The following is a 27472-nucleotide window of genomic DNA, read 5'->3' as shown; positions in this document are numbered from 1 at the left end:
TCAGATCTGAGATCCAAAGTCCATTTTCTTATCACAGTAACATCATGACTTAGGAAAGGAGACCATTTGGCAAATAGTGGAATACAACATGGAGAAGTGAGGAGTGAAGAAAATGCTATAGGCAGGAGGTGAGATCAAGAGCTGCCAAGGACGTAGACAAGGGCTATCTTTGTCCATAGAATTTAAAAAATTAGTAGACCCCAGTACCACGCAGGAAGATGTGCCAAGATTATACGCACCATGGATATAGAAGATGAAGGAAATGAAGCATCTCTATCATTCTCAGATTATTACTAAAGCTGGGTCCACTGGTGTGCAATGAGAGAAAGTACAGTACAAGCCACTTTGTGGCCTTACATTCCATTTTGAAACAACTCTCCCATGCAGGGCTGGGACTAGGGTGAGGTGAGTGAGCCACCTGGGGTGCAAAACTTAAGGAGGCACTCACTCTCACAATCGTGCAAGTGTTGACCCTACCCTTGCACAACCATGAGAGTAAACGCCTCCTTAAATCTGAGCCCTAGGTACCTCTCTTGCCTCATCATAGTTCCAACTCTGCTTCCATGATTGGACTGGAGTCCTAACGACTTCATGGGGTCCCCAAATGCTTGTGAGCTGTGATGTATCTCAAGGGTGGTGTGTGTGCAAATACCCAAGTATCTCCACTAAAGGACTGAAGACTTGAGGTTGTCAGTCATGTCCCATTCCTGCTGCACTCTCTGCCCTGCTGGGATTCACGATGGACCATGTGTGATAAACGCTGCACTACAAAGGCAACTGCATTCGGTATCCAAAAAAATGTCATCTTAGTCTACTAGTTGAAGATCCACAGATCTGTATTTTGAGATCTTGACCCATGCAAACATTATGATGATTTCCATATTAGGTTCTTTTATTAAGTTGCCTACTTTTCTTAATCCTTTTATCCCCTGACTTCATTGAGAATCTACAGATGACATCTATTGGAAGGATTAATTAGTAAGACCCAGCCACACCCATTTACCCTCCCCCTTTCCACCGGCCTCACACACTGTGCTTGCTGTCCTTCATGTCTCCTCTTCTACCCTCTGTCTCCTCTTCCTCCTAAAAAAAGTAAATAATATTCTCCCAATTCCTAGTAAGCTGGTCTTAAGTTTTAAATTCACGTGAACTCTTTGGAGACATTAGTTCACTGGTTTACAGAGTGGTTTTGCAGAATTAGGAACAGCTCACCCACAACCCTATTCCTCAAAACAGCTGAAAGGAAGAAAAACACCACCCCTCATTTCGACGTTCTATTTCTACTTGTATGGCTTTCTAAATTCCTAGTTCCAGAGCTGGTAAAAGCACCCAAGCAGTCATCTGCATGACGAAGGAGCTAGATTTTCTATCTCAACAAGAACTGCTGTTTATTGAGCAATTGTTACATGCTAGGCAGTGTAGTATGCCATTTTACGTACATTTTCTCTTAATTGATTTGTTAAATAGTAGAATCAATCCTGAAACGGAGGTGGAAGTAAGGGTGGAATGTAGATCTGGAAGTCTATAAAGCCCATTATTTTAAATGCAATGTTTACTACCTCCCCTTCGACTTGGATGAAGAGGGGACACGAGACTTTAGGAAGCTGGGCTGGGCGTATAAGGCTTTGCAGCATCCATAGCCTCTGCTTCAAGAAGAGTTGGCTCAAACATGGCAGCCTCGTCCAAGGCTGAGGCTGGAATAACATTTGCTCTCATGGAGGAAGAATGGTACTCAAGACAAAAGATTCTAACAAAATCCAAGTTTTGCTTGTTTAGCTGTTTTAACATGCATTGCAATTAATCAAATTTAAGACACCATCAAAGGGAAGAGTCACCATTTTTTACGTACCACTAAGAAAGAAAAAGAAGACACCAACACAGTAATCTCAGAGCTATTAAAAATATGTATAAAAAAGTGCATTTTAGAATTAATATGCTACATATGCAGAGTGACTTTGTTTATGGGGAACAAGCAATCTTAATTACATTAAAAAAATAAAGCAAATAAATACCAATTTTTAATATTTTAAAGAATCTTCATTGTACCCTTTAAAATTTTTCCAAGAGATCAAACCAATTACTGTTAATTTTATTAATGTTTTTTATCTTTAAAATTAATAAACTACCCATGGTACATGAAGTTTTTTCAAGATAAATTAAACCCTCTTGTAAGAAATTTTATCAACAGATTTGATGCCTGCACTATTAAAGGATGGTGAACACTGTCTCCATGTTAGAGCTTCTTAATTTCTCTAATAGGTCAGATAGGCCATCGTCAAATTTAATCCAACACCACAAGCATTTATTAGATTCTTGCTATGTGGAAATAAGATAACTTTGGTATGTGTTAAATATTTTCTTATGAAAGTGTTTCCTTCAAAAATTCCATCTTTCATTTTCAAGAACCTAGAGAGCTTTTCATTCATACTTATGAATCACAATTCTAAGGCTCATAAATCTCTTAATATCATTCCCAATTTAGATACTGCTGTAATTACTCTGTTTTACATAAGCTATATAATCCATATTTGATGTTTCTTTTATGAGAGTAGAATATGTAAGTGTAACTGCTGATGTATTTGATTTTCTCCCTCTTATTTCCACAGTTACAAAAGTGTTCACTTCATATTATCTTTTAGGACATAATGTATTGTTATGCTTCTAAGTCTATAAAAATCAACAAGACGTAAGTTGAAATGTGAACAGATACAAATGCTACAGTCCCATTTAAAGAAGTCACAAATAATCCACCTGAAGTCCTGCCATCGGCATGCTGATTGAGTTTATAACTCTAGAGAGCTTTATATTACAGCTGCTTTTACCAAATATTAGCATAAATTTATTGAAAACCTCGAGTTGCTGGAAAAATTCTCTCCATATCATAGCATAGACACTTTACTTTGAAAACATAAAGCAATACAAACTATAAAATTATATGTAAGTATATCCCCCAAATGTTCAGTTCAGCGAATCACAAATGTTGGCCCCTCTTCTTCTGATAAGGAGGATCTGAACTACTCGGTCACCTCAGGACAGTTCCCACAAGTCTCATGGGCATGTTCCACAGTCCCTGCTCTTGGGTAGAATCAAACTAATTAGCTCCTGGTTTCACCAAAAAAAAAGGAAAGAAAGAAAACCAAAAATCTCAACAAGCACTCGTAACTGGCTGAAGTAAACTTTTTAACATTTGATAAGAAAAATTTCAAGAGTTACCTTTAATTAAAGAAAAAATTATTATGGGGAACCTTAGGACTTAACAAAATTAATTAGGGAAAAACAAAGCACGAATCCTCTAGTTAGAACATTATGAAGAATCTCTCTCAAATAATTATCTATGAAAGATCCAGATAAAACTTGCTTTAATTATAGTAGGCAATTATGTCATGTAGCTTTGTTTGCGTTTTCTGGCTGATTGGAATCGTAGAATTGTAGAAGAGACTTTACAGACCGCATCAGCCATCTCCCTCTTATCAAACGAGGAGACTGAATCTCAAAGGTCTGAGGTCGCAATGAGGGGGAAGCAAGTCAGAAACCAGAATCAAAGTCTCCCGACTCCATAATTCAAAATGTGTCTGTCCCCTGTACCACGTCACCTCAATGACAGCAGTTCTGGGGACCAAAGAAGATGGTTCACAGGAGAGGAGGAAACAAAATGGAATCCAGAAAACTAAAACAAGCTTTAAATCGAATCTTGCAATCTTCTTTGCACCTTACCATAAAGGCTATGTCTAGTTCCCCAAGTTAGAAACAAATACATAAACAAAAGTAGCTCACATTCACGATGGAGAATGTACCACCAAAGCTGCAAAGATACTATAAAGTTAAATGTATGAACTTACGTCCACATGAAGCCAGAGGCCTTGCCTCTCACAGATGTCAGCTATTTCATCCAGAGGATCGAAGGCTCCCAACACAGTTGTACCAGAGGTGGCACACACGAGAAAGGGTGCTGCCCCCTGCATGAAGGATCCACACACAAAGAGAAGTAATCACTGTCACCACTAAATTTGTCCTGCAGTATGGCTGATAAACATAGTTATACATCCAGACATGCATTTGGTTTCTTTGAAGATAATCATTAATTCAGCGGGTATTTTTAAGCTTCTCCACTAAGTGGCCTCTTGTAATTAGAAACAGGTTAAGGAAACCGAGAAAGTGGCACGGCAACAGCAGCCCTCTGTCCCAGCTCCTTCTGCATCCTCGCTCGTTTTACTCTCATTTTCTTTCTGTAGTAATTGCTGTTCTATAGATGTCCCAGATTGAAAGCGAATGGCCTCAACTGCAATGGCGAAACGACCTTCGACATGATTTATAACTCCTTGGAAAAATATGTTGGAGCCTAATGCCTGCATTTACTCCTTTCCAAAATAAAAAGCACCATTGGAAGATAAACAGCCAGCTCTGGGGATGAACTGTCTGCCTGTCACCTTGTAAAGTAAACAAAGAATACGCTGAAGTACAGATTTGGCATCATAAGGGATAAAGGAATCCGACTGGGATACACCCTCCAAAATGGTTGCCACAACAGAGAAATCCATTGGACTGTGCTGGAAAAGAGAGAGCCTGCATCACTCCTGCGGCGATAATTCCACCCCACACAGCTGGTAGAGTAAACAAGTGCTTGAGAAATGGGGGAGAAAAGGGAAAATGTGGGAGCTTGCACAGGGATGAATCACAGGCCAACTAGCCAGGCACCTTGGCCCCATTCAAGTAGTTTATTCCAACTAGGAGAGAAAGGAGTTCCTGGGTGGTGCTAACGGTTAATGCACTCAATGCTTAACCAAAAGGTTAGAGGTTCGAGTCTACCCAGAGGCACCTTGGAAGAAAGATTTGGTGATCTACCTCTGAAAACCCAGCCATTGAAAAGCCTATGGGGCACAGTTCTATTCTGACACACACGGGAGGTCACCTTGAATTCGAATTGACTCGACAGCAACTGGTTTAGGTAGAGGAAGAGTACAAGAGGCTGTTTCCCAATGGCTCTACCCCTGTGTGGTGGCATAGATGTGCTGCTCACTGTGGAAGCTGCAGGCAAAAGTGGAGATGGTGAAAGCAACTAGAACCCCCAGATTCTAGAGCACTCAAGGAAAAGTGACCAGAATGTTTACTGCTTTTAAAAGCCATTTTACCTCCATTTAGGATGGAAGCACTTTTTTTTCCCAGTTTTATCTCGAAGTGTAGTTGCGACTGCAATATATTTTTATGCCCTTTTAATAACAAAGGTTGTAGTATTTGAACCAGACTCATTCCAATTTAGCTGACCTTTGACAGTAAGATGTTATTTCTTAATGGGTAGTGGGGCATACTGTCTAAAATGAGATGCAAAGTGAATGGCATATATGAATCCTTTTATGATTTTGACTAGCAGTTATAACGCACAGACTCCAATCCACCCAAACCTCTTAGAGCCAGAGCAGCAGGCGACAGAGCCCCCAGGGAACCACAGGCTTTAGAAATTCTTCCCTGTATTCAACTACCAACAGATTATGTCTTTATTAGGCCCAATGACCTACATAAAATGAGACCAGATTTACAACAATCATTAAAAGTAATAGAAAAAGTAATTTCTAGAACCATTTAAGGTGTCTTTAATGGTTGGGCTTTTCCTCATAAACTATGTGACATCATTAACGGTGGTGAGGAAATACCTGTGCAAACTATTATAGTCCATTAATGAGTGTTCTTCACCTTTTTCACAATCCTAGCTATAAATATCAGGCCCAGAAATTAAACTTTCACAATCCGAATTTAACCTTCCATATTTTTTTTTCCTCCCCAGACCTCATGCTGTTAATGAGAAAATTCAGGGAAAAAATATTGATTGCATCCTGCAGATGAGCTGTACTCCCTGAGAAAGTTTGTCATCTCAGACTTTCACATACAAAAACACCTCCAAGTAGTCAGGGGTTATACTCATTTTTGCTTTTCATAAGCACTTTAGAATCTCTTATGCCCCTGTGGTTTTCACCATCTTTGTAACGGCATTGAGTAAAGGTCACTGTTGGACAGTTTTTTAATGGGTTGTGATTGGCCAGGGAATTGGATTCCAGTAGAAAAATAGTTGATGTGCTATTCCCTATATCTGCAACAATATGACTCAAAGGCTTGAAACAAAACAAGCAGGCCTGAGGCTACTGAGAAAAATAAACTGGTCATCATGTATTATTATCTAAGGCTGGACGCAAGGTTTGTCCTTGGTGAATCCAACCTCAAGTTTAACTAACTTGAACGAAACCTGAGGAGACCAGCTCTAACCCGATTGCCCTACTTTTAAATGTGCCTAAAGCAATGTTTTCTTTTTTAAAAAAACTTCTCCTTTTCAAGTTCTCAACTTTAGGATTATGTCCGTTTCATATACTTTCACTGTCAGGACAAACAAACATTTTTGAGCAACGAAAATAACAATGACTGCAGTGGAATGAGAAACATGAAATATACTAGAATGATGAGTTCTTAATGATACTAAAAAAAAAAAGTTTTGGCTATCTTTGGAGGATGCTAGGCAATCAACTTGCTATTCTGACAACTGGTAAATAGGGAAAAGAATCAAGCATTTATCCTGTCTTGCCTGTGCAAACTGTTCCCATACCAAAACAACAACAACAAAACCCATTGCCGTCAGGTCGTTCTGACTCATAGGGACCCTGCAGGGCAGAGTGGAACTGTCCCGTAGGGTTTCCAAGTCTGTAGTCTTTACAGAAGGAAGCAGACTGTCACATCTGTCTCCCTTGGAGTGGCTGGTGGGTTCGAACCGCCAACCCTACATTAGCAGCCAAGCACTTAACCACTGTACCACCAAGGCATAGGAAAACCAAATAGGGGTGAGGGGACTTTTTTCTTTACAGTAGCATGCCAGCCAATAAATGAAGGAAAGAGAGAATGAACTAGAACATCAGCTAATAAAATAATGGGTCTAGACAATGATCATCAGTGGCAGCCAGATCCACGAGATGAGAGGTTGTTGGAGAGCTTTTTAATGGATAGATCAGGCTGACAGCTCCTGAACCCATCAATCTTATCACAAAAAGGAGGTGCTTCCTGACAGAAACAAAATACCACCTATGATGTATTCTTGGTAAAAAAGCCAGGCTCTAACCTGAATTTCATCAACCCTCAAGATCTAACTGCCAAAGTATAGGAAATACAGAGAACAGACTGGAAGCAGGAAATAATCTCTTAGATTTTCAAATTCTTGGGGTAATCTATAAAATCCACAAAGTGGAAAACACTGTAGGACAAAGGAACTAGTTTAGTCAATAAATCAATTGCAGGGAGGAAGAAAGGAGGAGGGGAAGATGTGGATTAGAAAAGATTTATGTGATCTATTGACTAAATACCACATGTGGACTATACTTGAATCTTCATTCAAACGAGACAACAATTTAAATTAATAAATAAATAAAACATAAGAAAGGCAGTGGGAGAAATTTTAATATAGACCAGATATTTGATGATTTGCTGATGTTAAGAAATTATTATTTTTTAGATATAATCATGGAACTGTGGGTTTTTAAAAGAGACTATCTTTCATAATGTCTGAGATTTGCTTCAAAGGAATCCAGTGGCAGTGGGAAGGGATGGGGGGTGTAAATATAACAGAATTCAGCATGACTTAAAGATTATTAAAGTTGATGAGCATAAAGGGATTCACTATACTATTCTTTCCAGTTTTGCGTATGTTTGAAAATTTACATAATGAAATTGAAGGAAGGAAAGGAGGGAAGAAAACACACAAAAACTGCCATTTTCCCTGCAACAAGCACTGGTGATGTAATGAAAGTTATCTCTGATAGAAACTTCTGAAGAAAAAGTGAAGCTAAAACTAGAAAGCAGTAGCTTTGGTTCACAGCAGAACAAATTCTTCACAGGTTGTAATGTAGGATTTTACCCAGGATTCAGAGAAATTTTGACAGTCTGTACCATTAGACAGCTATCAAATCTACTTGTTCCTGGAACGATTTTTAAAACCACACACACAGAAAAAGATCAATGAGGATGTAAGGACATACACTTGAAAACAATACATATGCAACAGTGGCAGCATTTTCCCGCATGCCCCAGCAAAAGGTGATTTTTATGCAAAATTTAAAAAAGAAATAAAGAGTACAGCAATAGACGGGGAATATAAAGACAAAAAAATTAATCATGTTTTCTAGTGTGAAATCCTATGAGGACAGATAGACTTACATCTTAGCTCAGAAGCTGGGTTTTTCATTTTTCAGCAGTCATGCCTAACTTTGTTGCTACCTATTGGAACGTTATTCGAGAATGGTCTGATGGCCTGATGCTCCATTAGTAGCAGGGGGTGCAGTGGGATAGGAGGGAAGCAGTGAAGTTGGTTCACTTAATCCAGCAGGTTTGGGTTCCAGGTGTGTTCATCAACAAGCAAGATGGCTGGCACCTCCAGCCTCGGCTGGTGCATAGCAGATGACTAGGGCCACGCCTTGCCTTCCCACACGAGGGCTATGTTAACTTTCACACGGCTAAGAAACAGACGGCATTCTGCCGGACAGAGGCATCACTAGGGCTGGTGTCACCCAGTGCAGTAACTCATGGTATCACCCCCTGCCCCCACCCCATGGACATCCTCCCGTACTAGACCATACAGAATCCTTAGTAAGGCTTTTTGTACTAATGTTACTCGTGAATTCCTGTACACCACTCCTTCTTTTCCTTTAATTACTACTTCATTCTCAAAAAAGTTATTGATATAGGTTCACAAATAGTAATTGCCACAATATTATAGCTAAAACACCACAAAATTTGACAAAATCAGGGACTGTAAAAAACCAACAACGAAAACAACAGCATGTGCTTGTAGCGTGTGCAGACATGATTCGAAGCATCATTGTAATTGGGTAATAATGAAGCTCTGACCAGAGTGACATTACAAGGTTCAAAAAGTAAATTAGCATAGAGTTTTCGTCTTGTAGGTATATTGATTCATGTAAGCTGGGCTTACAGAAAATGTTTTCGTTGTTATAACTAACCAAACCCAAAACCAAAACCCATTGCCGTCACATTGATTTTGACTCATGGGGACCCTATAGGACAGGGTAGAACTGCCCCATAGGGTTTCCAAGGAGCGGCTTGGTGGATTTGTACTGCCGACCTTTTGGTGAGCAGCAGAGCTCTTAACCACTGCACCACCAGAGCTTCTATAACTAACTACAGGGATATTTTCATTAAAAAAAATAATAATAAATTTCTGCTGAAACACTGCACAAAGATTTTATAGACAGTCATTTTAGAGTCGCCCTCTCTGACAGGGTCACCCAGTGCAGTCTGCACCTCTTGCACCACCCCGGTGACGCCACTATTGTCAGAGCTGAAATACTGGACCAAGACCTACTAGGGGGTGATGGCAATGGATGGACTTGGGGTTGGGAGCAACCTGGAAGGATAGGATGATCAACAAATCAGGAATCATCCTGAACGCAACCCAGAGGCTTGGTTTGGCCAGTAGAATTCCGAGGGTCAGGAGTTATGTAGGAGAACGGATGCTCGACCCTGCTGGAGAGGCTGGGTTCATTCTCAGGGCTAACTCTAGACAAGGATCCTGAATATGGTTATGCCAATGTTTTAATAGGTTCTGGCCACCTGGGAATAAGAACATCCAAGAACCTCCACAGAACAAGGAGAGCCAAACATCTGGAAATAGAACATCTGTAAATGAGTTTCCCTATTTTAACTTCAACATGGTCTCATCTCTCTCCCACACACAGAAATGGGTTTGGTGTTTGCATTCTCTCCCTGTCATTCTCTGCCTCTGTCTCATACCCAGACACACACACACACATACACACACACACACCCACACACCCACACCCACACCCACCCACCCACCCACACACATACACAACCCCACACACATGTTTCTCCTCTCTCTTTTCTCTCCTCTCACCTCTTTCCTGGCTCGCCAGATTTGTTTCTCCAGTTCTTCAGGTCTCATTTTACCTCTAAGGGACAGATTTGAGAAGTCCGGTTATGTTTAGACATTAATAGAGAATGCTACAGCTTTTTAAAGAGTATGAATGTCCCCCTCCACCCACCAAGCTTCTGAATCCTGTCCACATCACCTTCCATCTGTTTCCACGAAGTAAACGTTGTCAGTACCAATCCCAAGGAAGGAGGCTGCCTTCTTCATGGAGTAATGACACTGAATTAAAAGGGGCAAAGGGGAAGGCAGAGACATGAATACACAGCAGGAAAATAATATTGTGTATTTTCTAAATGGGTGTAAGTCATCCTGGCTGAGCACTATCTTTGGAATATTATTGCATTGAAATTAAAATTAAAAGAAAACAGTAATTTAATTGAGCCCCTTAGTATAGTGGTTGAGATCATTGACTTTGGGGTCTGAGAAATCAGGATTTAACTCCAAGGTCTACCCGTTATAGTTATGGAACTTTGAGCAAATTACATATACTTGCCAAGGCTCAGTTTACTAACCTATAAAGTGGGCATGCCAATAATGCTTTCTCCCTCAACTTGTTAAGACTAAATGGGTTAATATATGTAAAGGGTCTAGCACAGTGTCTGGCACATAGAACAAAGTTGGTTAGTGAAGGATGTTTTTCTTCATAACATTGGGAAAAGTTTTTCTTGATGCTACTAATAAGACTCAGTCTTAATGGAAACTTAGAATCCAGTCCACTGTTGACTCAACATTCTCTAAAGAGATAGCAAGAGACTCTATCTCAAAGGCTGCAGTCAAAAACCGGAGAAGAATTTAATTATTTTCCAAGAACAAAAAAATGGGTTATAAATGCTGGTCAGACACTTGACCAACCTTGTTTAATATCGAACACAAGGCTAAAATTAGACACACAGGAATGTGGCTAAAATAATAATAACAAAAAAAATAAATTACAGACATATTAATTTACTCAACCATGGCATTAGTGAGGTTAATAGACGGTTCTCGAATTAGGTCTGGTCTATTTCTTACTAGCAAATAGTAGTATATGCTTTAGATTATTAAGTCTTCCTCTGCCCCCACTACACAAAGCCTATAATATAATTAACATCCAAACATGTCGCTCTTTATATATTAATGAGTGCAGGTGGTCAATTAATTCAATTTCATGCCAGAAGAATGAAGGTGTTAAAGGACATTATCGTACCAAAAAACCTTAGTAATTTAATTTGTAGGTATGAATACATTAAAAGAGTAGTCATGCCTTCACACTTAACTTGATATATTCCCTCAAATGTGGTAATTTTTTTCTTCTTTTGTCAAGAGGTTATATTGGGAACTCTTTTTTTTTTAAAAAACTCTATAAAAATAAATGTGTAAGTAACACTATTAGGAAGAATGAAACCATCCTAAATAATTAATTTCCAAATATCAAATAGGACATGTCCAAAATGCCTGCAGGATGCATTCATTTCAGGTTGTTACAAGAACATATGCATATTGAAGTGTAATAATATACATGAAAATGTAATTAATTCTCCACTTGCTACATCAGCCTGGGTTGGTTCGAGGTCACATGCCTGGCACAACTAAGGTGACATAGCTGAGGTGAATTATTTCTCACCAGAGATTTGGGCTCTGGCAACTCAACAGCTATTGATTTCATAATGGTAAATACTAGCCTACCCCACTGACATCTGCCTATAAGGAAAATCACAGAGCTCTCTGTCCCTGAAAAACAGCAAAATATCCCCCAACCAATGGATCTGCTGAATAAAAGACTTGTAATCAGAATAGCTTTGGTGCAGCTATTTTTAGGGACCTCAGGGCAAAATATAGTCCAATGTCAATCTCAAAAGGACAGGGACAGATAAAAAGTCTGCAAGACTGAAGTCTAAACATCTAAAAGCATCAGAAAAGCCAAAGAATCCTGAAAGGGAGAAAAAGAGAAAGAGAGTGATGCTTCAGACATGCTGAGTAGTTTCAAGGAAAAGAAAAACCTAGAAGGCTGGAGTTCAGAAATAACAACTGCATTTAGAAACAAGTGATTGCTGTTCTCATCACTGGCAAAAGAACAGTCAGTCGTTCTAAGACCCAAGTTCCCTGTAGGTTTGAAATGTCTACAGAAGACGCAAAAATCTCAGCAGGCGTCCATTTCTATAAAGATAAAACAGCAAGCGCCTACGTGAAAGGCAGCGCTGAGCTGAACTGTTACTTTCTAATGCCAGCAAGGACTTTTTATATGACCTTGTGTTTCTCAATGAACCACTGTTTCTCAATGAACCACTTTCTGCTGGATTTGGATTGTGGCTCAGGACACTTGGGCTTCTTCTAGTGCTGACCTGTTTGGTGATCCTTTAGCTCTAGGGCAGGGAGGGAAGGGTTTATACATGCTACGTATTAGGGGATAAAGAGAAGGGGTGTGTAGGGGCTGTCTCTAAGAGCACAAGGTTGGTTCAATTCCTCATGCTCAGTACAACACTGTAAAAAGCACCTGTTTGCCCATTGAGAATGCCCACAAAAACATCCAAGCCCAGGTCAGTTCACACCCAGAGAGCAGGGCCACGACCGGGGGGGGGTGCCGAAGGTGTAAAATGTAAGAAGGCATGACCCTGAAACTTGCTCCTTAGACACACACTCACATCACACTAGTCCCAGCCCTGCTAGAGAGGAACTAGGCCAACTGATCACTGGCCTAGGAGGCAACAGTTTCTTTTTTCTGCTCAATTTTTAGTGGCAGACAACGATCACTGCTTTATGCTGATTCCAAAAAGTGATCTGAATAGTTTGAGAACACTGTTGTTGTTAGGTACTGTCGAGTCAGGTCCTACTCACAGTGACCCTATGTACAACAGAATGAAACACTGCCCGGTCCTGCGCCATCCTCACAATCGTTGCTGTGCTCGAGCCTATTGTTGCAGCCACTGTGTCAGTCCATCTCGTTGAGAGTCTTCCTCTTTTTTGCTGATCCTCTACTTTACCAAGCATGATGTCCTTCTCCGGGGACTGGTCCCTCCTGATAACATGTCCAAAGTACGAGAAATGAAGTCTCTCCATCCTTGCTTCTAATGAGCATTCTGGCTGTACTTCTTCCAAGACAGACTTGTTCAGGGACATTAGAAACCTAGGATTTCTACACTCCCAAGGAATTCATCTCTAAGAGCTATTCAAGTCTCAGATGATCATTTTATTACTTTTCTCCAAAAGGTCCCTTCTGTTTTGATTCCCGTTTAACAATGCAGAGACCACCTTGGAAATGCTGACAGTACAGTGTCTCTGTCTTCATGTTCCAGCTCTCCATCAAGAGCTAGATCACATCCAAAACCTGAAGTATGCAAAAGCACCTTTAGCGGAGGGAGTCAATGTTCTGGATTTGATGGTGCAAGGTGGGGATAAGTATTAGCCTGGTTAATCTGGGGCAGCATAAAAACTGGAATAGTAAGATCACGTAATAAAACAATACAGGAAAATAACGCCTGGGCCATGGACCAAATATCTAAAAGAAAACAGAGGATGTAGCAAAAAGGCTGCCATAGTATTTAGGACCACTTAGTAAACACAGCCCTTTTCAATTAGTTTTTAAATCAAATAAATTAATTTGTTGTAATAAGTGGTAAAAGTGGCCACTAAAATATGAATTAAAATAATATAAATGCTATCATCTGTATTTTTTAGGCAGGGCAGGGAAAAGAGCAAGCCACAAAATGGAGTTGTATGGATGGGGAGAAAGTATATATTCAAGGTTAAAGTGTTCTCAAAGTGATGGAATTTTTCTGTGGAATTCCCATCTAGTTCTTGCTTTTTCAGCTCCATCTTCTGATGGCATGGAGCCCCTGTGGTGCAGTGGTTAAGAGCTCAGCTGCTAACCAAAATGTCGGCAGTTTGAAACCACCAGCCACTCCTTGGAAACGCTATGGGACAGTTCTACCCTGTCCTATAGGGTCACCATGAGTTGGAATCGACTCTACAGTAGTGGGTTTGGTTTGATTTGGTCTGATGGCATGCTAGCCAAGGTTTTTGCGTTCAGTTTCTTCTTACTCCCAATCTCCCAGCTACACCTGTATTTGGATCTTTTCCAGGCATAATCTTTATTCTAGAAGATTCTAGGATGATTTCCCCTCTTTCAGGGTAATTATTCCAGACGAGGACTCCAGCAAGTTTTAAACACAACAAAGAATGAAAAGAGGCAAATGTGAAAGCATCGAGCTGATAGCAGGGGCCCTATTAAACCAGCTTTCCCAGGCCTGGAAATAGCAACCCAAACACAGAAGGGACTTTGTATTTCTGATCCACAGGGGTCCCTCAAACTGACATATCCGGGGTTGGAACCCAGAGGGGGAAACTTTACTCCATAATAACTGTTTTCCCAAGCTGCCCACGTTAGAAAACTCTTTTCTTGCTACAGAAAGAACATCTTATAAAGATGGGCCTCTACCTGCTGTGTAAAAATCTCAGGCCAGACGATTCCTCCCAGGGGCCTGCCAGCATTCAACACCCCCTCTGCCCTTAGCACTGAGCAAAGTAAAGCAAGGATGGAGCGGGGCAGGAGGCAAGCGTGAGGGTGGCCAGGCTTTCTTTCACAGCTGACCTCTCAGTGCACAGTTTGTCCTTTTGCAATAAAAATGTAACCTTTGGTCTTAAAAATATATATATAATGGTACAGAAAAGCCCAGCAGGAAATAATGGAGACCTTGCAGGGTTTTGGCCTTCTCATGTTGTTTACAGAGACCTAGAATTACTGCAGAAGGTACTTTCTGCAAAGGATCTGGGGAAGAAGCAATGGTGGGGTGGACAGAGGCGCCCACTGGGATCACACAATGTAGAGAAGGAAAAAAAGAGCATCTTCCATATACACTGCACAGAAGCTGTGCCAGAGACCCACCTTACCAGCTTATCACCTTATCACAGCTGGCTCACTCTCCCTCCTCCTACAAATAATAGCCAAATTCTAAAAAAAAAAAAGTTGTGGTGGTAAAACACATACTATATAAAAATCAGCACTTTAACCATTTTGAAGTATACAATTCAGTGGCATTTATTACATTTACAATGTTATACAAACATCATCACTATCTATTTCCAAAAGTTTTCCATCGCCCCAAATAGAAACTGTACCACTAAGCAATAAGACCCTAGTCCTCCTCCCCTTAGTGCCAGACACTACTTTAGATGAATTAATTCACTTAATCTTCACAATGATACATCAGTGCAGCAAGAAGCTTGCTGGGGTAGCTGGGTTGCTTACATGGCTCCACTTGCTCACTGTTCCCTGTATCCATGCCCTTTGCTGGTTGACTTTGCAGCAACTTCCCCTCAAGATGTAGTCTACTTTCCTACTTCTTGGATCTGGGTTCAGAGGTTTGAGCTACTTTTCCAAGCGAATGAGGCAGAAGTGACAATGGAACAGTTCTGAGGCTAGGACTCAAGGGGCTTGGTGTGTCTCCAGCTCTTTGCCCCTCTACTATTACCCTGAGAACACACCTGGAGTGGCCAGCTGGAGAGTGACAGACACATAGAGCAGAGAGTAGTCACTGCTATCATTCCAGCTGAGCCACCCTAGATCAGCCATCAGCCAGCCAACCCCTAAGCAGGCAAGGGAGCCCAGCCTTAAGCAGCAGAACTGCCCAGCTATCGAGTAATAATATATGGTTGTGGTTCTATGCCACTGGGTTTAGGGATAATTTATTGGATAGTAAGAGTTAACTGATGTACTTACTTGTACAGATTAAGAAACAGAGGAATAGAAATGTTAATCAGTTTACCCAAGGTCGCTAAGATAGCAACTGGTGGATAGAGGAATTAAATCCAAGCAGACTAGCTCAAAGCCAATGCACTTAACCACTCTCTGACCTCCTACTTAGCGGAGCATCAAATAAGAGATAAGGGAACTGTGGCCACATTCAGCTGTTTGTGTGTGTGTGATGTTCATTGTTACCGGGTTATCTCCTCTTCCCCTTGAAAAGGAATATATAAAAGATTTTTCTTAGCCACCCAAAGCAATCAATTTTACAAGGAAATGTGAGTAGACGACATAGCCTAGATCAGTGGCAATAATCTAGGCGCTAATAAACACACTCAAAGAAGAGATTCATGGAAAGAGACAGCACTTTCAAATTAAATGTTCTCTTTTCTCAAACAAAAATGTTACAGGTTATAACATTTAAATAAAGGTGATGTGCAAAACTGAGTGGCCAGAGGTTACAATAGCAAACCCATCAGATTTTCCTTTGGAATGAGATATTATGTGATATTGAAGCATGCTAGTCACACACAAAGAGTATAAAATCACATCAGGAGTCCCCAGATATACAAGCCCGGTTATAATATTGCATCATCAGAAAATATAGACCTGATATCAAGAATAACTTTTTACCTCTGCAGATGCGAAAAGGACTAATCTTGGCAACCCAGACAGCCCTTTTTCCTTAATATCAGGACGATACTTGTATCTAGCTAAGTTCATTGCATACATATTGGACACTGAGCCACCTGCAAAAAACAACAGTAAAATATCACATGTACAGCATGAAGTTCTAGCTCTCTCATTGCTGAATGCAGGTAAAGCACAAAAGGCATAAACCACGATGAAAATCATCTGAATTTGCCCCTTCCCACTACTCTGAACATTCCATTGCTACACTTCCTAATTTCCAATCCCAGCAGTGTCCAATCTCAGCAAAGAGAGAGATTTTGGTCTATTCTCTCACGCCAGGATTTTTCCAAGCTAAAAGTTTCCCTCTATAAACTCTAGATTTCGGGCCAGGAGACCTAGCTGGACCCAAGTCTCCACAGTTAATAATTTTCATTCTATCACCTGATCAATAAAATGAAAATAAAAATACATGCTCTGTCCCCAACTCCAAAAAACCAATTGTAAGGATAAACAAAACGCGATTCAGAAAATGTCTCAAGTAAAATCGATCTTAAAATTTTGAAGGGCTTATTATCACCTTCCAAACTCCCAAGAGTAGATAAATTCATTTTTGTTAGCTACTAACCTTCAATTGCAGAAACCTCATTTGTGTGACAATTTGTTTAGCATTTACGGAAATATTATCACTCTCTAGAAAGGCACAAGCTAGGTTCTCATCAAATAGCTTTAGTAATATCCAACTTTTTGTAATGTGTAAATCTACAAGGAGATTTAGTTCTTCATATAGAACATGAATAAACTAGTTTGTAGATGCTCATAATGGAAGGCTGATGGCAATAACTAAATGTACTTACCCGGGTTAAATATTCCATCCCCTTCTTTCCAGCCAATAAATTCAATCATTTTCTTCAGTACTGCTTCTTCCACTAACAGAAACACTGGGGACACCTCATACGTATAACTAGATAGATATAAAAAACACTTCACTTCTATGAGTAGAGTCAAACCATCCCTTTGGCGTCCCAAGAAATGCACATAGGGTTTTATTAAACCACCTGGCTGCTGACGTGCAGGTAGAGCCTTTGGAAATGTATCCATTGGAAATAGAGAAATATGCAGTCAATGATGGGGCTAGTCACGGTTAGATAAATGCCAGTAGCTGGGGACCTTAGGGACACGCAAGCTGCTTCATCAGACTTCATTTGGAAAGGACCTTGAATTCCATTGGGAGAGAGAAAAGTAGTGCATCTGGATTCTTTGTATTAGCCATGAGCAGCAGCCATTTCACTCTGTAAGATGTGCTTTGGATGCTGGTTAAAGAAAAACCATTGTCATGGTAACCAGGTTTTATTGGGTTACTGTCATGAGTACATTAGCATGTTAACTGTCAGTTCTCACTATTCAACATGGAGACTACCTGCCCTGAACTAGGGCTGTCTCCGCCCCACTGCCTGTGTTTGTTCAGATGGGAAGAACTCTCTGGGGACCTCTCACTGTGTGGCTGACATCACTGCAAAGGCACCACCTAGATCCCTTGTCAATGAAGGCTTTACTGCTCCAAGGGCTGGAGTGCTGTTGTCAGAGAGCGTTGCCACATCGGCACTTTAGGGAATGCCTCAGCCACAGCAAGTCACCTCCCCCAAGGCCACACCCCTTCTTGTAAGAGTCTACACCTGATGACTGATGGAGCCTGAGGTATAAAGGCCTGGCCCTCGGGGGTCAACTGGGACCACTCTGAAGGGTCATTCTAACTCCAGGGATCTCCGTGTGGTCAGCCCCAGCTGTCACTGAGCCTACATCTCAGCTTGACGCCTACCTCTCTGCCCATTCCTGTTTTTTTCCCTCCTGTCCACTGGTGTTGATCCCCAGGGTACTCCTTAATAAACATCCTGCTTGCTAAACTCCGTCTAGAGTCTGCTTCCCAGGGAACCCAAAGCACAATGGTTGCCATGCCTTGTTTTGCAATGTTGCAGTCTCTTCTCCCTCCAGATAACTTGAGGAAGACTAAATATCTATAATCTCCTTCTCAATTAGGTGATTACTTTAGATTGTATTTGAATAAATGTGTACTCTAAATATGAGTTAAGCAGACACATTTAGATTTATAGTCACAGAATTTAATGTGATTATTTTTAACATCTGGAGGGAAAGCTTTGGGAAGAAGGCAAAAAAAAAAAAAAAAAAATTGAGCCCCTACTATGTGTCAAGCACTCTACAGACACTATGTCATTCTACAAACAAGAGAGCTCTTATTTTCAACCATGCTATGAAGCCAGTTTCAAATACCAAGCATGTTAAAATGTATATATACATTTTATGTGTACCATCAAATACAAATGAGCTACTCATCCACTTTTTGCAAGAAAAAAGTTAGCATTAAAGCTCTCTTTGAAAGCTGGTCCAACTATAAACTTGATAATAAGCTGGAGATGGAGAAAAAGGCAATATAAACTCATTCATGACCATATTTCAAGTGGATTGTTCAGTTTAGCATCTGCTAGGACCTGAGTTTTCACTGTGAATCATTTTCTCTCTGTCTGTCACCTGATCAATAAAATAGTAATAACAATACATGCTCATCATTGGCTCTGAAAACATATTGTAAGGATAAATGAAATGTGATCCAGAAATCTCAAGTAAAATTGATTTTAAAAGGAAGGTACTTATTTATTTTTTATTTATTATTATTATTATTTATCTAATTAGTCCAGATAAAAGAACTCAGACAGGAGTTAGAAGACCTAGAACATACCAAGAAAGGTTCAAAGAGTTGTGTAGTAATCTTACTGTCTCTTCTGACTTATCTACCATTTACTCTTTGTACTCATTGTACCCACCCTGGTGTCTGCTGTCATTCCTCTACCAAATCTTCTGTAGCTAATGTCACCAATGATGCCCATGTTGTTTTACAAATGGACACTTCAGTATTTATCTTAGTTTACTACTCAACAACATGTGATGCCATTGATCCCCTTCTACTTTTAGGCACACTCTCCTCCATGGCTTCCATGTCTACCCTCCTGATTTTCCCCTTCTTCTCTCTCTATTATATGCTGGCCCTCCTCGTCTTAGCCATTAAATGTTGGATGTCCTCAAGACCCAGGCCTAAGCCCTCTTCTCACTCTATACTCTTTCCCCCAGGCAGTGGTTCTCCCTCCTGGCTGCTCATTAAAATCACTGGATGAGCTTGGTAAATATAGCAATGCCTAGAACACACCCATAGAGATGCAGATTTAATTGGTCTGGATTGGGGCCCAGGCATCAATTTTTTTTTTAAAGTTCCCAAGTTGATTCTCATGAGCAGTCAGAATTGAGAATCTGACCTAGAGGTTATCATCCATGCCCACAATTTCAATTACCATCTATTCACCAATAATTCCTAAATTTATACCTTCCATATAGGTATCAGAATTCCAGGTACAGCTCTCAGCTCAGTTGATACACTCTCCCGGATATCTCAAAGTCACTGAAACTCAAATGCCCTCAATTGAAAACTGAATTCTTGATCTCACTTGGTCTCCACTCCCAGTGCTTCTCATCTCAATGAATGACATGACTATCAGCCCTGGTATGAACACTAGAAACCCCGGTATCATCCCAGAAGCCTCCCTCTTGTCCTCATTTCCAAGATCCAATACATCATCCCATCCTTTCTGTTTTATCTTCTAATCACATTTTTCTCCTCTCCATTCCCGCCACTTTCATCCAAGTCCAAGTTATCATCATCTCTCGAGTGACTAAGGTAATGTCCTCCTAATTAGTTGCCTCCAATCTACTCCCTCTCCATATTGCCAGAATGATCTTTTCACTAAGAAAATGGCACCCAATGATTTAGAACCCTTTGGAGGCTTTTCATTGTGCTTAGAATTGAAAAACAGGCCCTGAATGTCTGGCTATTATCTATCCAGCCTCGTTCTCCACTACATTCCCTTTAGCTCTCTCAGCTAGATCCACGCTGGCCTTCAGTTTATACGTCATATGGCCTCCTCCAGAGGGCCTTTGCACATGCTGTTCCCTCTGTTAGGAACACATCCCGCTTCTTTTCACCTAGTTCACTCTTACTCATCCTTCAGCTCTCAGCTGTCACTTCCTCAGAGAAGTCTTCCCCGAATTCTCAACCAGGAAAAAGTGCCCCATTTATACATGAATTTATATGTATTTACAGCATTATGCATTTCCCCATATGAGAGCTCGAATTTTACATTCTGATTAGCATCTCTCTTTTCTCGTCAGATTTTATGCTCCATGAGGGCAAAATCAAGGTTTGCTTTTATTCACAGTGTATCTGCAGCACTCAGTACAGACATGGCACTTCATGACGGAATGTCTAGGAAGTTGTTTAATCAGTCTCCTCATCTGTTAAACAGCAGTAACAATGCCTGCTTTACTCATCTCAGAGTACCACTCATTGACTTTGCTAAGTGTCAGAAGACTTTTCCATTATTTAGGATGACACTGAACACATGAAACCATTAAACAGGAATTCATGAAATAAAATTTCATCCACTTAAACAAGAAATCGCTAATTCATGTTTAGGGTAAAATTCCAGCAACATGGCACTTACACGCTTGGGTTTAATGCTTCTGTTATAAACCGAGCCACCAAGGAATAGTAATCAAGTCCAGCATACAACTGGTTGAAAAATCTTGGGTGATCTGTAAATTGTAAAACAGAGTATTCATCTACACAGCAATAAAAAAAAAAGAACAACTGATACAGCAATAACACAAATGAATTTTGCAGGTAGTGAAAGAAGCCAGATACAAAAGAGCACATACTGTATGAATCCATTTATATGATATTCAAAAGCAGGCAAAGCTGACCTATGGAGACAGCGGTTAGCATGGTGGGTAACTTCGGGAAGGAGTTATTGATTGGGAAGAGGCCCGAGGGAACCTTTGGAATTCTGGAAATGTTCTATATATCTCGATCTGGGTAGGGGTTACATATGTAGAGATATATAAAAAGTCCATTGAGATGAGTAGTTAAGATTCATGCAATTTATTGAAAATCATACCTCGGTTTAAAAAACAAAATCTAAATCTAATCTTGTACAAGGAAACAAAATGTGGAAAATAAGTTTCTAAGTAGGACTTGAACATACTTTTAAGCCGGTTGGTTTACTTGCTCTGTTTTTCTACAACCTACACCCAAACCAAATCCCTTGAGAAATGGATTATTTGAACACTGTTGGTCCACACATCAAAGCCTGCTACCTTTATCTTCTGAAAATATCAATAGGAACTCCCCATACTTCAAATACATTTCACTCACCACTGGGGTTCACCTCAGGCTACTGTCAGGGAGTGACCTTTCGGCTTTCAGATTGGACTACCGTGTCTGGCATTACGTAGATGGAGCAAGATGTGATTCCTCAGGCAGCTTACATCAGTTTTCTGATTCAACTTATTTCAAAGGCAGTCGCCTTTAAGACTCGAACAACTTTTACTTCCAGTCTTCTTTTTTTTTTCCTCATAGAAAAGGTCTCATAAAGGTTCTGGCTTTACACAGTGTGAATATTCACACCAAACACCAGGCTAACTGACTTGGCATTCTCAACCATAGGAAGCCCAGCATGACGGAGAACACAGACGCAGGAGGTCTATTTCTAAATGTGAGTACTTGGGAAGCGTTTTAGTCAGTGATCTACCATCGCCATTTTTAACATTTGTTTTTTTGTTTTTTCCCCTTTCTCTTTAAACTAGGAGTTCAATAAAAAACAAAAATCTCAAAAAATGACTCTTTAAATAAAATGGAGAACTTCCTCTGATCTGGCAAAGAAAACTAGACATTGCTACAAGTAATTTTAATAAGATTTTTTTTTAGTCCTGTGTTAATTTATGATTGATTTCCATGGTTACGTTACGGAAAATATCCAGTAAACTGAAAAATCCACTGCCTTAAATGTCATTCTACACTTCTGACACACACTATAATAATAAGATATGTATCTCTGCTTTTGAAATGCTAACTGGGTTTTTGATACATACACCAGGCTTTCCCAAGGGGGTATAATCCAATTATTTTTCGCCAGAATTTTATTATGCTCTTTCCACTAAATTTAGTTCAGTGTCAGAATTCACAAAGCATAACACTTGTATGGTCTTAAACACTAGATTACCTTTACATCATACTGAGAAATGCATATTTGGGGAAGTTATTCTCCCACTTTTGAAACTTGTTTACTGGGTGTATAAAACATTAACAGTCAAATTGGAATAGAACTTCACCATGAAAATGATATAACATTACTGAATTTACAAAAGATCACAGCAGATTATGGCATCATTGAGAAACAATCACAGCAAAAACTTACCATGCATTCATTTTTCTTACACTTTCCTAAAGATTTTTATTTTTGGATCCTGCTAGATTTGATCAATTAATTTGCTAATTATCAATTGCCAAGAGTTTTTCAGTGTCTTTGGAATAAATTCATTTTCGTTTATATTAAAGACACCATTTTGATTTTTATTTGCATATTCTAGGCCATCAAGATTTAATATCCTTTAACAAATACAGCAAATCAAAATATCACTTGCCAGCTGGACCAATATAAGACACACTAACCATTCCAGTAAGTAGTAGTCATAAGGTATGTTCTTGATTATAATTGAAGGATGGGTATTGTCCAGAAGCAGATTATATTTAGGTATGACCACTGAAAGCCAACGGTTTTCCTACCAATTTTATCTTTGACCTTGACCACAAATCTGTATATAATCAGAGATTAAACAGACCATAGTAAAAATATCAGAACCACTATTTTTGATTCAAGTTACTCATCCCGGAAACATAGCCATCCTCGGCTTTCTTAGGAGGTAATACATGCTTGAGAAAATGTAAGGACTTGTCAGATCCAGAAAGTAAATTGAAGTTCTTACTAGTTTTGACACTGTAGCGTATGACATCCTGACAGAGTTCCAACAGCCTGTGGTGTGGCTCTCCCGTATCTCTCATCTCCAAATCAAGAAGCTGTTTCAGTTGTTCAGGAGGCTGCCATTCACAAACCTGGAGATTAAGGCACAGTTTGTTGAGCACTCACTAGAGTTAGGTATTGAGAAGATTTTAGAACCATGGACCTTATCCTCATAAAGCTTTCAGACAAGTGGGAGGGACAGAGAACTAAATGAGCAACCATAAGTCAATGTGAAGAGCTATGACAGGCACAAATTAGGGGCTCCATCTTACACTTGGAAGGTCAAAGACAATTGCCTGGTGAAACTGACATCTAACTTGTTACAAAAAATGAGAATAAAGTGAACCAAACAAACATTAGGGCAATGGGGTCATGCCAGGGGTATTCTAGGCAGAATTAATAGAGATAACAAAGGTTGAAATGCAGGGAGCCCACAGCACACCTGAAGAATGAAGTAAGTTTGGTATGGTTAGAACACAGAGTTTGAAGAAGGGAATGACAAGAAGTAAAGCTGGAATACTGTAATAGCTTCCTAAGAAGTCTCTCTGCTTGTACCTTTGTCCCCTGACAGTCTACTGTCAACTTAGCATCCAGCGTGATGCTCTTAAACCTAAGCCATGGGCACTCTTCTGCTCAAATACCTCCCATAGCTCCCCATTCCCTTCAAAGTAAAAGGTAAAGTCCTTACAATGACCTAAATGACCTGTGTGATGTGCTTGCCTGGCAGCATGTCCTCTCTGGTCTTTCCTAGCACTGCTTTTCTCCTTGCTGACTCTGCTCCTGCCCCTCTGGCCTCCCCGCTGTTCCCTGAACACACCCAGCATGCTTGCACCTTAGGGTTTTTGAACTGGCTGTGCTCTCTGCCTAGAATGTCCTATCCCCAAATCCTCATAGCTAACTTCCTCACTTCTTTCACAGCTTTACTCAAATGTCACTTTCTCAATGCTAGCAATCCTAACTCCCATATTTAAAACTGTAACCTAACCATTACCCCATCTCTATCAGTCCCCCAACTTGCTCTACTCTTCTTTTTCTCATAGTATTTATTGCCTTCCAGCATACTATAATTCATTTGTTTATTGTGTCCAACATAATCTGCGTGAGAGCTGAGATCTCCATGTTTGTTCACCATCCCAAGTAACTAACACATGCAATAAGTACTCAATAAATATGTGCTGAATGAATCAATCAATGAATAAATGGAGAGATAAGCAGGGCTCAGATCATGATGAGCTCTACGTGGCATGTTACAGAGTTTAAACTTGGCCCTAAGAAAGCCATTAAAAAGTTTTGGACAGAGGAATGATATGATCCTATTTGTGTTTTGGACAATAGCCTTGTTGCTCTGTGGAGATTTCAGGTAAAACAGGAAATGCAAAAACCCAGGCAAGAGAAAGAGGTGGTCTGGACGAGCGTAGAGGCTATAGGAATGAAGTATTTAGTTTCTCACAATATTTAAAACGTAGGATCAATAGAACTTGGAAATCAATTATATATTGAGGGTGAGGGAGAGGGATGAGTCAAGGACAATCCTAGGGAGGACACATGGGTGGATGGTGGTGACAGGGTAACAGGAGAAGGCTCTGGTTGTGGGTGTGGTGGGGATGATGAGTTTTGAGCATATTTAGGCTAAGGCACCTGGAGAACATCCAAAAGGGGAGTAGAAGTTGGTTTGAAGTTCTTATAAAACATCAGGGACAGATTTCTAGGCACGCACTATATCATAATGGTGAAAGATATGGCTCAGAGAGGACTTACACAAATGAGGAGAGGCTCAGGATCTCACCGGGCAACACCGACACCTTAGAGATGGGCAAAGGAAGGGGAACTCACCTGTAAGGTGGAGGACAGGTCAGAGAAGTTAAGAAAATCCCAGGAGATTTCAGTGTTATTAAACACAAGGAGAAAAGAATGTTTTAAGAAGGAGAGGATGGTCACTACTGTCAAGTACTGCTGAGAAGCCAAATCAGAGAAAGACTAAGAAGTGCTCATGAGATTTATCAACAAGGAGGTGTTCTTGGCAAGAGGAGTTTGACTTAGAGAGGTGGGTGTGGAGACCAGATTGCTACGAAGTGAAGAAGTAGGAGGTGAGGAAATAGAGGGAGGGAGGGAGTATAGACACCTCTTTAAAAAGTTGGAGGGGAGGAGAGAGACAGAGGAGTAGCCAGGGGCTGAGGAGACTTGAAAGTGAGAAGTTGAGGGAAGCAGGGGGAAATTTCAAGTTGTGCAAAGGGTATGAAATCAAATCCTGATGTTATAACTGTGACCAAAACAAAAACCAATAACAAGTAATTGCTGTGGAGTCTATTCCAACTCATGGCAACCCTATGCGTGTCAGAGTAGTACTGTGCTCCATAGGGTTTTCAACGGCTGTGACCAACAGGCCTTTCTTCTGAGGCACCTCTGGGTGGATTCGAACAACCAACTTTTTGGTTAGGAATCAAGCAGTTAACATTTGCACCTCCCAGGAATTCCATAATCATGACAGGCAGAGGTAAATCAAAAAAGTGGCTGAGATACATTATTCACAATAGCAAAAAGATGGAAACAACCGAAGTGCCCATCAGTAGATGAATGGATAAACAAATTATGGTATATACACACAATGGGATATTATGCAACAATAAAGAACAATGATGAGTCTGCAACACATCTCACAACATGGATGAATCTGGAGGGCATTACACAGAGTGAAACAAGTCAATCAGGAAAGGACAAATACTGTATAAGATCACTATCATAAAAACTCAAGAAAAGGCTTACTACACACAGAAAGAACCAATCCTTGATGGGGGTTGGGGAGGGGAAATCGTTAACTAGATAGTAGATAAGTGTTAACTTTTGTGAAGGCAAAGACGGTGCACAATATAGAGAAAATCAGCACAATTTGACCAAGGCAAAGTCATAGAAGCTTCATAGACACATCCAAACACCCTGAGGGACTAAGTTAACTGGGACTGGGGGCTGGGGATCATGGTCAAGGGGGTCATCTATGTCAGTTGGCATAACAAAGTTCATAAAGAAAATGTTCTACATCCAACTTTGGTGAGTAGCATCTGGGGTTTTAAAAGCTTGTAAGCAGCCATCTAAGATACATCTACTGGTCCCATCCATCTGGAGCAAAGGAGAATGTAGAAAACCAAAGATATAAGGGAAATATTAGTCCAAAGAACTAATGGACCACAAGTATCATAGCCTCCATCAGCCTGAACCTAGAAGAAATAGATGGTGCCCAGCTAGCACCACCAGCCACTCTGTCAGGGATCACAATAGAGGGTCCCGGACAGAGCAGGGGAAAGTGTAGAACAACATTCAAATTCACACATACAAAAAAAAAAGACAAGACTTAGTGGTCTGACAGAGACTGGAAGAACACTTGAGACTATGGCCCCCGGATACCACCTTAACTCAGAACTGAAGCCACTCCTGAAGTTCACCCTTCAGTCAAAGATTAGACAGGTCTATAAAACAAACAATAACATATGTGAGATGGTGCTTCTTAGTCCGATCATGTACACGAGACCAAAAGGGCAACACCTGCCCAAAAGCAATGACAAGACGGCATGAAGGGGTGGGAAAAATGGATGGATGCAAACACGGAATTGGAGTGTAGAAGGGGAGAGTGTTGACATATCGTGAGGATTGTAACCAATGTCACAAAACAATCTGTGTATAAATTGTTGACTGAGAAACTAATTTGCTCTGTAAAGTTTCACCTGAAGCACAATTTTAAAAAATTAAAATTAAAAAAGTAGCTGAGACAATCAAAAGGAATGATCGCTCATATGTGCAACAACTTGGATGAATCTCAAATGCATGTCGCTGAAGGAAGAGCAAGACTCAAAGGGCTACAGAGGATATGACGCCATCAATATATGGCATTATGGAAAAATCAAAGATTATAGGGACAAAAACAGATCAGTGGTTTGTAGGGGCTAGGGGTAAGCGGAGGGGCTGACTACAGAGGGGCACAAGGAAATTTGGGGGGTAATGGAATTGTTCTATATCTTGATTGTGGTGAAAGTTACATAAAAAGTGAGCACTTAGAAAAACAAGAAGTCACATACAGAGGAGAAACAATAAGACTAAGCTCAGATTATTCGACAGAAACCATGCAGGCAAGAAGGCAGTGGGATGACATACATAAAATCTTGAAAGAAAAACATTGTCAGCCAAGAATATTATATCCGGCAAAACTCTCATTCAAATTTGATGGTGAAATTAGGTCATTTCCAGATAAACAGAAACTAAGGGAATATG

At 40.3% G+C, this 27472-nt stretch overlaps 1 protein-coding gene across 1 annotated transcript in view; it reads right to left on the bottom strand.

The window, feature by feature from the left end:
* GADL1 (glutamate decarboxylase like 1) overlaps window positions 1–27472 on the bottom strand; it is a 166409-nt gene that overhangs the window by 134455 nt on the left and 4482 nt on the right. Inside the window, exons 2-8 of the mRNA XM_004377357.2 lie at window positions 23178–23304; window positions 20858–20948; window positions 17147–17253; window positions 16293–16408; window positions 10080–10159; window positions 9905–9959; window positions 3840–3956 (exon numbers count right to left, since the gene is read on the bottom strand). Of these exons, the coding sequence (XP_004377414.1) occupies window positions 3840–3956; window positions 9905–9959; window positions 10080–10159; window positions 16293–16408; window positions 17147–17253; window positions 20858–20948; window positions 23178–23304 (693 nt within the window). The remainder of the gene's footprint in view (window positions 1–3839; window positions 3957–9904; window positions 9960–10079; window positions 10160–16292; window positions 16409–17146; window positions 17254–20857; window positions 20949–23177; window positions 23305–27472) is intronic.

Source organism: Trichechus manatus, unplaced genomic scaffold (genome assembly GCF_000243295.1).
Source record: "Trichechus manatus latirostris isolate Lorelei unplaced genomic scaffold, TriManLat1.0 scaffold00049, whole genome shotgun sequence".
NCBI lineage: Eukaryota > Metazoa > Chordata > Mammalia > Sirenia > Trichechidae > Trichechus > Trichechus manatus.
Note: the sequence above shows the minus strand (reverse complement) of the source record. Positions and strands in the feature narration are given on the sequence as shown.